The 13,419-nt window shown below is 41.8% G+C and overlaps 1 protein-coding gene across 1 annotated transcript in view; it reads left to right on the top strand.

Moving 5' to 3' along the window:
• LOC124776795 (pancreatic triacylglycerol lipase-like) overlaps positions 1–13,419 on the top strand; it is a 161,505-nt gene that overhangs the window by 81,803 nt on the left and 66,283 nt on the right. The window contains exon 5 of the mRNA XM_047251935.1: positions 5,931–6,078. Coding sequence (XP_047107891.1) covers positions 5,931–6,078 — 148 coding nt within the window. The remainder of the gene's footprint in view (positions 1–5,930; positions 6,079–13,419) is intronic.

Below are 13,419 nucleotides of genomic sequence, written 5' to 3'. Positions count from 1 at the left end.
GCTGGCAGCATCTCAGTGCCCTCTGCTGCCTGACCAACACCAACTGGGGTGCAGATCGCTCTGCACTGCTGCAGCTCTACAGAGGCCTTGTTCAATACTGCTTTTACTATAGGAGTCTGGTTTATGGTTCGGCGGCACCCTCAGCATCGCCTAGCGATGGGGACTTTTAGAAAGAGTCTGGTGACCATTGTCCCGGTGGAGGTCTGAGTGACTCCATTGCAGATCCGATGTGCACAACTGCTTGCCAGTTAAGTTGCACAAATTCGTAGTTCACCTGAGAATCCAAATTATCGTATCCTTGTCCCACCCACAGCAGTTCATCTCCTGCATCGGCAGCCCAGGTCAGGGCTCATGATAGCAGTTCGCGTGGAATCCCTTCTCTCCGAACTGGAATCCTTCCCTTTACCACCTCTACTTGAAGTCCATTCACGTACATCTCTATGGTCTACACCTTGGCCAAAGCTTCATCTGGACCTTTTGCACGGCCCTAAGGACTCCGTTAACCCCACCACTCTCTGCTGTCACTTCATCTCGATTCTTGACGTGTTCTGGGGCTCTGAAGTTGTTTACACCAATGGCTTGATGGCTGATGGTAATGTTGGCTTCACCTATGTTCACAGAGACCATATTGAATAGCATCCCTTGCCCACTGGCTCCAGTGTATCTACTGCAGAGCTTGAGGCCATATCTCATGCACGTCAGTATATCCGTTCCTGTTCTGGTGAGTCGTTTCTTCTCTGTTTTGACTCCCTGAGTAGCTTACAAGCTATCGACCAGTGCTACCCTCACCATCCTTTGGTAGCAAACATCCAGGAGTTTGTCTCTGCCCTGGAATGGTCCAGTTGCTCAGTGGTGTTTGTGTAGTCCCCAGGACATGTTAGAATCCCAGGCAACAAATGTGCTGACAGGCTGGCCAAACAGGCTACACGGAAACTGCTCCTGGATGTGGGCATCTCTGAAACTGATCTGTGTTCATCTTATGCCACAAGGTTTTTCGGCTTTGGGAGACAGAGTGGCATAACAATATGCACAACAAGACTGTGAATGTGTGGAAGTTTTCCCTGTGGGCTTCTCGCAGTGAATCAGTTGTCCTTTGTTGGCTCCACATTGGCCATATTTGGCTCACACATGGTTACCTCCTCCATCACGAGGGCCCACCTCAGTGTCGCTGTGGCTCCCAAATGACATTTGTCCACCTCTTGCTGGACTGCCCACTTTCTGCCACTTTGAGGTGGACTTATAACTTTCCCAGCACCCTACCTTTGGTGTTGGGTAATAATGCCTAAACAACAGCTTTAGTTTTACATTTTGGTCATGAGGGTGGGTTTTATCATTTGATCTGAGTTTTAGCGCATGTCCTTTGTCCCTCTATGTCCTCCACCCTTGGACTTTTAGGGTGGAGATTTTAATGTGTTGCAGAGTGGCTGGATTCTCCTTTTTTATTCACATGGTCAGCCAGCCAAGGTAATATGCTTTCTTGTTTTTAATCTCTTCTCCCTGTTTCTTGTGTATCTCTGTGGTTTTCTAGTCCTGTTTTGTCCATTGTAGTGTTTGTTGTCCTTCTGTCATTCTTCTAGGTCCTCCTTTCTCCTGTTATTGTGCCATAAGTCTTCTTTGTTTTCTTCTTTCCCTCGAGTAATTGTTCTACTGGAAACAAGGGACCAATGATCTCACAGTTTGGTCCCTTTCTCCCCCTTTTAAACCAAAAAACTAACCAGCCAACCTGGTGTTCATCTTTTCCTTTCATGTGTTCATTATGCCTTGTCTTTTGGGGTGGACATTTTGGTGTGTTGCAGAGTGGCTGGTTCATCTTGTGATCAGCCAGCCCAGACCTTCTGTGCTTTTAATACCTTTTTTACTTTTACCATTTTTCGCTCGTTCCATTTGTTTTATTTTTAGGTGTGCTTCTGCATTCTTTTTCAACCTTTTACTTTCCCAAACATACTTTGTATGTTGTTTTACCCTGAGCCTTTTTTGTGTCAGGAAAAAGGGATTGATGGCTGTGTACTTTGGTCCATTCATACCTCAAACCAACCAAGCAACACAATTACCTGTCAAGTCTAAGCAAGTCGAAATAGATTTTTTTCAAAATAGATTTTTCATTCAATTGTAGTGAAGCATGGAAGTGATGGAACAGCTCAAAATCAACAGAGGAGTGCTCCCCTTGTTATGCTATGCTTCGTCCAGTATGTGTGAACTTCATACTCCACCAGAACATGTCTGTATTGTCATTACTTCTAATCAGATTAACTTCCCCCATTGTTTTTCCCCACAAAACCAAAGCTTTCTTGAATCAGTTTTCTCAGATATAGACAATAAAACTTAGAATTCTAGAGTTGTTCTTTTCCAATGTCATCGTTAAATAGACTTGACTTCATCAAAGAGCTTTTGCAGAATAACTGATGTTAGAAAACAGCTGATATTAAGATTTTTCATGACCCTCCCCCCCCCCCCCCCCCAATCCATTTGTACCCTACCAGTTAGTTTAAATTGTGCGGCACAGGTACTATTTGAATTGTGCTAGATTTTAAACTCTAACAACCTCTAGGTTGCTGGTACAAATTGTTGGAAACAGAGACAGTTTATATTAATAACACCTAATAGCATAATGGGATTCATTTGTATTTCTGAATATGTTCCTATATTTGTTGCATCTTATTTCTGTTCTTCACCTGTGGGGTTACGCTGCTCCTTTGCAACTCCTAATGTTCTTCACCACCTTAATTTATTTTATTACAGAGTTTATATTATTTTTAATGTTTACTGCATTTCTTTTCCTATTTAGTGTACATTTTTGGGTGAACTTGTTGATTGGTGTGATATGTCCTAAATCTGATCTTATCATAAGAGATGATGAAAACCTGTCATCATGGCTTAATACAGTACTGAATTATAATATTGCGAACTATCAGTTTAGTTAAGAACTTGCAATGAATATATGGGCATCACAAACTTTATTAATTTTACTGCTGTTACACACTTTTGTGCATATTCTGGATTGTTTCATACTGTCCAATCATTTTAATTCAATTAGTGAAAATAAAATTAAAGCCATAAATCATGTGAATGATAAAGTTTGTTATGTACCTGAGAATAACTGTAAAAATGAATGTTGGATTGTAATTTATGAAATGTTTCAGTCCTCCATTCCAACTGTGCTAGAAAAAAATGAAAGATAATGACTCAGTATGGCTTGCACAAGACTGAATAAAAAATGGTAAAATTCTGGAAAGGGGTTTATTTCACTTTTTGATTAATAATGTGGTGGTGGTAGTAAGGGTGGTGGAGGTAGTGGCGACATGAGGAGGAGGAGGAGGAGGAGGACACGTAGAGGAAATAAGCCAACTAGAAACTAAAGTGCAACAAATGCACAGGAGCAACTTAAAAGCTGTAAAGCACTCACCACAAATTATATTTTTAATTATTGCTGTCTCACTGAGTAGAGGCGGCACTGACTCATAGATACACATATAAACAAGGTTGACAATGTTGCTAGCTTTTGTACAAATCCTTCTGTACTTACACGTGCACTGCTACATTGAACCAGTGGATTACATGGTATTATTACTGCAGCTCAAGTGGGTAATAGAGAGGATGAAGAAATAAAGGACACACAGAATGGGAGGGTGGGTTGGGAAAGGGTGGCTGACCAATTGGGAGGGGCTGGTAGGGGGAGGGGGAGGGGGAAGAAGTAGATGTACTGTACGGGGAGATGGTACTAGGGAGCTCATTCTGGCTGCAGGCAAGTGGAGTTGCGTGTGGCATCCAGTGACACAAGGAACTGGACTGGGAGAACAGAAGGGGGAGAGAAGGCTGGAGAGGTAGATATGAGTGAGTGTAGTATGAATGAAGTTAAGTTCATGGGACAGAGGTGGAGGTGGGGCAGGGTCTATGGAGATCAGTACTAGGAGGATTAAGGGATGTATTTCAGAGAGGCACATATTTGGGGAGAGGGGGGAGGGGAAGGGGAAGAGGGATGTCATTAGTGATGCAGTACCGAACTAAAAAGATCATATTGAGCTCAACAATATATTTTGACACTTGGTAGTCAGTTTTGCTCTTGGCTGCAAACTGATATCAAGATGTGAGTGAGTTTGAACGTGGTGTTATAGTTGGCGCACGAACGATGGGACGTAGTATCTCTGAAGTAGTGGTGAGGTGGGGATTTTCCAATACGACCATTTCATGAGCATACCGTGGATATCAGGAATCATGTAAAGCATCAAATCTCAGACATTGCTGTTGCCAGAAAAGTATCCTGCAAGTATGGGACCAATGAAGACTGAAGAGAATCGTTCAACGTGACAGAAGTGCAACCCTTCTGCAAATTGCTGCAGATTTCAGTACTGGGCTATCAACAAGTGTCAGCATGCATGCAGACCATCATTGATATGGGCTTTCAGAGCCAAAGGCCCATTCGTGTACCCTTGATGACTGAATGACACAAAGCTTTACACCTTGCCTGTGCCCATCAATGCAGACATTGGACTGTTGATGACTGGAAACATGTTGCCTGGTTGGACGAGTCTTGTTTCAAATTGTATTGAGTGGTTGGACATGTATGGGTATGGAGACAACCTCATGAATCCAGGGAACATGCATGTTAGCAGGGGACTGTTAAAGATGGTGGACACTCTGTAAAGTTGTGGGGCTTAAGCAGTTGAGACCCCTGATATGTTTAGATATGACTCGGTGACATGTATGTAAGCATCCTGTCTGATCACCTGCATCCATTCATGTGCATTGTGCATTCTGACGGACTTGAGCAATTCCGGCAGGTCAATGTGACACACCACATGTCCAGAATTGCTACATAGTGGCTCTAGGAACACTCTTCTGAGTTTAAACACTTTCGCCGGCCATGAAACTCCCCAGAAATGAACATTATTGAGTGTATCTGGGCTGCCTTGCAACATGCTGTTCAGAAGAGATCTCGGTACTCTTACGGATTTATGGACAGCCCTGCAGGATTCATGGTGTCAATTCTCTCCAGCAAGTGTGCATGCGTACATGTCCACACACACACACACACACACACACACACACACACACACACTCTCTCTCTCTCTCTCTCTCTCTCTCTCTCTCTCTCTAATTTGATCAGAGGTTCTTCCACACTGCTCTTAGTGGTTACATAACATTGTTATTTCCTATTCCTGGGTTTGGCTGCTCTACACATTGATCTTGTGTGTTGTTTTCACAGTTATATTATTGTGTTACTGGATTGAATCTGGTAAAATTTCTGTGGTTCTCAGCTACAGTCGATCATATCTCTCACGACTTCCCTGTTATTCCTATGTCTTTCTAAGATAGATGTCAGCATAGGTGGTTGAGCACAGGCAATGCTGATTTGTTCATTAGAAACTAGTGCCAACCAACAATCTGTTTACAACAGTTAAGTCCTTTCTGAAACTTTAGAATCTTGGGGTTGTTATTTTTTGCTATTGTCCAATCCACAATTTACATCTTTTTAACTGTATAAAATTGTTTTCACAATTATCTGCTCATTGTAATGATTTTACACAGTTCATTTTTATACTACAAAGCATTTGCTGGCAGCAAACTTTACTTCTGAAACACAATAAAATGTTGTTCGAAATTTCTCACACATAAAAAAAAAAAAAAATTATGGTGTAGTGAACATTACTTTTTTAGACACTTTAAAATTGAAAGTAAACTGGACAATGTGATGTTGGTTGCAATGTGCAACGTGTTTAATAGTATCCTTATTTCTAAATACAGATATATCAGGATGGGAAATAATTGCTGCTGCAAACATTCTTTGTAAATTTACTCTTGACCTTCACATTCATCTGATGATGAGTTCTGCAGTTAGTGTGAACCAGCAATATATCTTAAGAATGAACAATAAAATATAGATGCTAACAGACAAATCATGGTATTAACATACCCTTTAATGTGTGTTTCAGAGCTAATAAAACACCTGTGGAAATTAGTGCTGATGAAAGGTTGAATAACTTTTCTCACAGGAATGGTACAATTGTTATTGTTCATGGATTCCTGTCTAGTAGTCAAGAAGAATGGGTCCGGAATATGGCAGAAGCATTCTTTGACAAGGTAATTTCAAATAAATAATTTAAAGAACTAGCTAAGAATGGGCATTAATGAATTGTTCCAATATTCCTTGGGCAAAAAGTCAATTTGACAATGAAATCACAATTTTTTTTAAAAACCGACAAATGTAGTGTTCTGCAAAGTGTATTTTGAGTAGCAAAACAATGGACAGGGTGTTGTCATTGACTCTGATAATATGCAGGAAATTATAATGCAAAAGTTTATACATACATGTGTTATGAAAATGAGTGCTACTCAGTGGCATTTTAAATTAAATTTTGTCCCATTTAAAACTAATTTACATTCCAACAGCCCCTAATGGGGCTCAACTCATTTGTGAGAATATGCAATATGCTTAGGGAGCATAGGGCCCTGAAACATTGCAGCTCCTCTTGTGCCCCCATGTTACAATCTCCTCCTTCCTCCACATCCCTCCCTCTCTCCGTCTCCCTTCCCATCTCCTGTGGTGAAAGCCTCTGGAATTTTAGAACAATAATTTATTGACAAATATACTTAAAAACAATTTGTCACTGAGCCACAGTTATTTTAAAAAGTTTCCCTGCAGTGAAATGTACAGGAACTATCCCACTACAGAAATTACTCTTTGTTAAACAACATACACTTAATATTAAACAAATCCAAACTTACATCTTTGATCAGGGTGCCCCTGCAGACCATTGGGTAATGGAAAAAGTTGATGCCACCTTAGTGCCTACATACATTCTTTTTCTCACGTTTGATTGAGTAGTGCTTTCATCGAAGATCAATGTAGGCTATGAAGTCATTATGGTCCGATCACACATTCCCAACCCAATGCATTGCTACCAGTGTCAACATTACAACCACATTTGCATGTCATGTAAGAACACCACTAAATGTGGTAAAGACACTCCTTCTCCCTGCTGTATCAACTGCAATGGTGACCATGCCACCCCATCTCAAGAATGTCCAGTGTATCTCAATGAGTGGGCTGTCCAGGAGATCTAGGTGAAGGAAATAGTACCCTACCATGCCGCTTGATGGTGTTGGCTGGTCTAAAGTCCTGCATCTCACACTTACAGAACCACTCTTGCTATACCTCTCACTCCACAAAGTGCATGGCCATACAGCATTGTGCCTCCAGTTCAGCACTGCAGTTGTAAAGCTGCCCAGTATCACAGTAGCCTCCCAGTCCTGTTCTCCTCCAGCTATGCAACAAGGCACCACATCTTCACCTTAGGCAGCAAAATCACTTGCTTCAAAACCAGCAAGTCGGAAAGGACAAAAGGAACACTCCCACAAAGACTTCTTACACCCCTCCAACCAACAAACCCAACAGCAAAGGCTTTAAAATATCAAATAAAGGCAAATGGTCTTCTCCTTCCCTGACTCAGAGATCCTCTTCAATGGCGTTGCTGCATGATATCTTTATCCAGCCAACCTCAGTTTCACCAGTGTGCACTGCCTACCTTCCCCCCCCCCCCCCCCCCCCCCAGAATCCTCAGGCTGACCCAGTGAGAATACCAATGCCTCTGTCGATCTCATGGAACAGGATCTTCCAGCCTCTGCATCCTGTAGCAGTGAGTCTTCGAAGGCAGCTGCCGAGGTGACTACCATTTGTTGCCTCCTCCCCAATCCCAATTATGACTCTCTTACAATGCAACATTCATGGCATTAGGCCTAGGGAGGAGGAATTATGGCTGCTCTCGCAATCGCAGTGTCCACTTGTTCTGTGCCCCAAGAAGCAAAATTGCGTACTCACAAGCATTTGACCTCCTGCATTTCCTTCTGCTCTGGTTTGACCTTCCCCAAAGCAAGACATTCAGTCTCATGGGGGAGTTGTGGTGCTCATCCGGGATGATGTTCATAGCCAAACCATCTCACTGAACACACAGCTGCAAGCTGTTGCAATCCGCATTATCCTTCTTTGAATCACCTTTTCTCTTTGCAATGTCTACATCCCTTTGTCATTCAGTGTCAACAGGGCAGATTTCTTCCAGCTTAGGTAAACACCCTCACCATTTTTTGCCACACCATCCACTTTGGGGCTCTTCCAAAACCTGTCAGAGGTCTTGGCTGACCTCAATCAACTCAACAACTCAAACTCATCTGTCTTAACACCAGAGCATCAATGGTCCTTTCAGATCCTTGTTCCTACTTGGACCTCTCATTCTCCACTGCCCAATTTATCCATCATCTCGAGTGGTCCGTTATCTCTGACACATACTCAAGCAATCATTTCCCATGTGCTATCTATTTGCTGACTCCTACCCCATCTACAGTCCCTAGCCAATTTATTAGACGTGCTACAGTTTTTAAGCAAATATTGATTTATGTCTAATGAAATTTGTTTTTTAATACAAAAATTGTGATAAAATGATTGTGTAGTCTACTTCATAACTAAGGTGATATAACAAATAAACAAAACGTAGTATTTGTTGAAAATATTTTATTTCAATAATTATAACAAAAATTTAAATGTTGTGAAAGAGGAAACATTAGTTTTAACATCTTGTTGAGCCACCTCTCGCAGCTATGAGAGGCTTAATACAATGTGGCATGCTGTTGCTGCAGGGCTGTACTGTGTCCTGCATTTGTGGATGATGATATCACACAAAGATGATCTTCTCTAAGAGCTGTGTTTTTGTTGTGATGACATCTTTTGCCACCTCCCTCTTCATTAGTTCCCATACATTTTCTGTGGGGTTCATGACAGGGCTATTACCTGGCCAGTCTAACAGAGGGATATTTTGTTCCTTCAGAAAGGATTTAACTGACCTGGCTGTGTGACAGGGAACTCCATCCTGCATAAAAATAAATGGTTCCCCATGTGGGAACCATTCTCTGAACTGATGTATTAATCATTTTTGCAGGACTTCCTTGTACTGGTCTTGCCTCATTATGCTTTTAGCCACATAGATATTCTGTGCCCTGCCACAGATGACAGACACGGTGCACATACTGAGATTTATTAGTTAAAATTTCAAATGTGCTTTCATTGCTGAAGCATGCCTCTAAAAATAAAGAAACAAAATTAATATACCACGAAAAAATGTACATAGGTTATATCGTATCATAAATAACATTTTTAAAGTTAAATTACCGATCTCCAGGAGTCCACATCCTTATCACACCACCATTTAGCCCACTTCAAACGCTTTGCTTCCATTATGGCTATTAACTTTGGTTTTCTAGCAGGTCAACAGGCCTTGAAATTGATATCCATCAACTTTCTGCAAACAGTGTATTCAGATGCATCCACATTATCCTCTTCCAGTTGAGATTTGATCTGTTTCGTTGTTGCAAATTTGTTTTCTAGGCAAATTCTTTTGAGAAATCTTTCTGACCTTGAGGTGAAAATTCGTTTTCTTCCACATTCATTCTTCCCTCTGGGGCTCAATTCTTCACCTGAATCAAATTTTCTTCTTTACACACATCATATTAGCTTCTGACATTTCCAACGTTCGTGAACTTTCCCAATTGGAATACATTTTCATATTAACAAGGGCATTGACCTCAGCTTTTTTATGTGGTGAAATGCCTCCTCTTTTATCCATTTTTAAAGGTCACAATTAGTAATATGTCGTTGTTAAACAATCAATTGTGATGTCGATATTACGAAACTGGTAATCAAAGCAAACAAAGTATTACATCAATTGCGCGCGAGAACGCCACTGAACATTTCCTTTCCTATATGCTATACTCTGCACATTGATACCTACAATAAGTCAACAATTCAATGTCACATAGCATCAATAGACACAAAATTCAACAATGTAATAATTGCCATGAATAACTGTCATAAATTTTCTGATCAGTCGCATTAAATACAGTACTCTACACATAATCATTACAAATAACATTAAAAATGTGCAATTTGGACAGGCACTGTATGTGAAAATCCAATTGGCAACTTTCTAAGGCTGACTGGAGGCTTTACTCTTCCTTGCGACTTTTGACAAACATTTCCCCAGTTATGATGACCAGGTATAGTACCTCACAGACACTATCCTTACCACTACAGAACATTCCATACCTTGCAATTCATCTTTACCACATCGTGTCCTGATCCGCTGGTGAAGTGAAATGGGCCATCATGTGATTTGCGGTGGAGAGATGCTGTCTGCATTTTTGACCATCGTCCTTTGATGGTGAACTGCATTAATTATAAACAATTGCACGCACAGTGTTGTCACATTGTTTGCAATAGCAAGAAAGCTAGATGGATTTCATTTACTTGTTCTTTCAACAGTTTCACTCCCTCTTCTGTCATGTGGGGCAACCTCCATTGGCTCTCTGGACCAAGGTCCATTGCACGATTTCCAGCCTGACTGTAGCAAGTAATGTCATTATGGACACTATAGCTATCTCCAACACCTTGGGCAGCTATTTTGTGCAGATTTCGAGCTCCACCCACTATAACACCACCTTCCTCCCTCAGAAATTAGTCGAGGTGGCTCAGGTGGTACCCTTCCCCTCTCAGAATCATGAATGCTCTGATGCCCAATTACTATGAGGGAACTTAATCATGCTCTCACTTCATCCTGTTCTTCCACCCAAGGGCCGGACTATGTTTACATCCAGATGTTGCAACACCTTTCTCTTGCGGGCAAGCACTTTCTCCTTCATACGTACAATCGTATTAGGGCAGATGGCACATTTCCCAGACACTGGCATGAAGCCACTGTCATACCCATACCTAAGCTCAGTAAAGACCTTCCTTCTAGCTACCACCTGATTTCTCTTGCCAGCTGTGTTAACAAGGTGATGGAATGTATGATTCATCGCCAGCTGGTCTGGTAGCTTAAGTCTTTCAATCTTCTAACCACAGCACAATGTGGATTTTGAGCATGCTGTATTGCAGTTGACTATCTTGTCACTTTGTCAACCCATGTGACGAACGGTTTTCTGTGGAAATACCAGACTGTGGCTGTGTTGATTTAGAGGAAGCCTGTGACACCTGATGGATAACTGGTGTCCTCCATACTCTATACACATGAGGCTTCTGACTTAGTTTTCAAGGTATGTGTGGGTTCAGCTTTGTTGGACACCTTCATCCAGGAGAACGTAGTGGCTCAAGGCTCCATCCTGAGCATTATCCTCTTTGCTATAGCCATTAACCCTGTTACGGCCCATCTCCTGCCAGGCATCTCTGGCTCTCTTTTCATTGATGACTTCACAGTATATTGCAGTTCTCCACAGACTTACCTCCTCGAGTGTCATCTTCAGCAATGTTTTGATCATCTTTACTCATGGAGTATCAACAGTGGCTTTTAATTTTCCACTGACAAAATCATTTGTATGAATTTATGGCGCCGCAGTGGGTTTCTTCCATTGTCCTTACATCTTGGGCTTGCTGCTCTTCAGTTAGCTGAAACTATGAAATACCTGGGGCTCTTGCTTGGTAGAAAACTTTCTTCATCCTCCAAATTGTCTTACCTAGCTGCTCACTGTACCTAGTCTCTGTGTCCTAGGTGTCCTAAGCAGTACCTCCTGGGGAGTATATCGAACCATCCTCCTCCATTTATACTGATCCTTTGTACATTCAAAACTAGACTATGGGTGTTTCGTTTATTCTTCTGCATATCTGTCCCTCTTACACCATCTTAATTCAATCCACAATCATAGAATATGTTTGGCAACTGGTGCCTTTTACACTAGCCTGGTTGAGAGCCTGTATGCAGAAGCTGTCAAACTATCACTGTCGTTGTGGCGTGATGTTCTCCTCAGCAGATATTCATGCCGTTTGTCTGCCATGACTAGTCACCCATCCTACACCTCCTTTTTTATGACTCCCTTGACCACTAGCATGGAGCATATCTCTCTTCTGTTACCTCCACTTTCGGCTCCTACCACAGCAGCTTAACTTCACACTACCTGCCACATTCCTGATGGATGTGAACCCTTCACCCACATTTTCTTTGTGCAGCAGCCTGTGTTCATCTTGGACTTCATTTGCTTACTAAGGGAACTACTGCGACTTGATCTATCAGAGTAAGTTTCTTGACCTTTGCACAGAACTTTGTGACAACACTTCATGTAAACTGATGGATCTAAGACCAAATGTGGTGTCATGCATGCCTTCATCATTAGCAACAACCATTTTTGGTACTGGCTTACAGAACACTGTTCAATATTTACAGTAGAGCCCTTTGCCCTCTATCAGGCCACCCAGTACATCCATCAAAATGGGCGTCTTAATTGTCACATCCTCTGATTCTCTGTTACCTTCGGCCCCCCTGTGTACTGTACACAATCCATCCCTTACTGCAATGGGTCCAAAAAAGCTTCCACTTGGTCACTGTTGAGGAAGCTACTGTCATGTTCATGTGGGTTCCTGGTCACATCGGTCTGATGGGAAATGAGACTGCGGACACTGCTGCCAATGCTGCAGTCCTCCTATCTCCGTCCACTGGCTCTTCCATTCCTTCAGATGATCTCTGTGTTGCTGCCTGTTGCAGGTGGTGTCACTTTGGCATCACCACTGGTATTCTCCTCAGGGGAACAAGCTCCAGGCAATTAAACCTCTCTCAGCACCTTGGCCAACCTCATCTCAGCCCTCTTACACAAGAGGCTAGGCTCCATTTTAGCTAGGTTGCGTATTGGGTATTGTCGTTTCAGCCATTGCCATTTACGTGGTGATCCCCTGCCACTCTGTGCTCATTGTCATCAACCTCTGATTGTTAACCACTTCCTAACCAAATGCCCTTTTTATACCCGCTTATGTCCTAATGTATGTTTGCCACCTGAGTTATCGGCTGTTTTAGTGAACGACATGTGGGGTGTCAACCTTGTTTTCCTTTTTATATGTTGTAGTCATATGGCAAAGGATATTTCATATTTGGTTTGGGATTTCCACTGTCTCTACAGCGTATTTTGTGGATCTTTCTCCAAGAGGAAGTCTTCTTCTTAGCTCGCTTTCCTTCCATTGGCTCGGCTTAACATATAGTCACTTTAAAGTTCTTTTACTTCTTGATATTCTAAGGTTATGGCAAAAAACCTATTACTGATTTAGTAATAATATTAGATGACTGCCTGAATCCAAACTGCTTTATAAAAAATTCTGCACACACTTTTTCCAAATCTGTTTATTGGAGTGTGATACATAACAATCATTGCTGTAGATTTCCTTGTGTCAGCTCTTGGGCAGTGTCTCTTAGGCAAAGAAACATGAATCATCAATGAAACATGCCAATCCTGTTAAATTTTGTTTAAAACTCCAAATACTTTATTTTTGGCATTTAGTAGGAAATGCGTTAGTATATTACAGTAATGGAAACCGTCTTTTCTGTGTTGGCATGGTGGTGTGAACATGGTCATATAATCATCTATATCAGAATTCCCCCCCCTAAGAACGATGGATCT

This window comes from Schistocerca piceifrons, chromosome 2 (assembly GCF_021461385.2).
Source record: "Schistocerca piceifrons isolate TAMUIC-IGC-003096 chromosome 2, iqSchPice1.1, whole genome shotgun sequence".
NCBI classification, from domain to species: Eukaryota; Metazoa; Arthropoda; class Insecta; order Orthoptera; family Acrididae; genus Schistocerca; species Schistocerca piceifrons.
The sequence above is the reverse complement of the archived record's forward strand: the minus strand, read 5'-3'. Positions and strand labels throughout refer to the sequence as shown.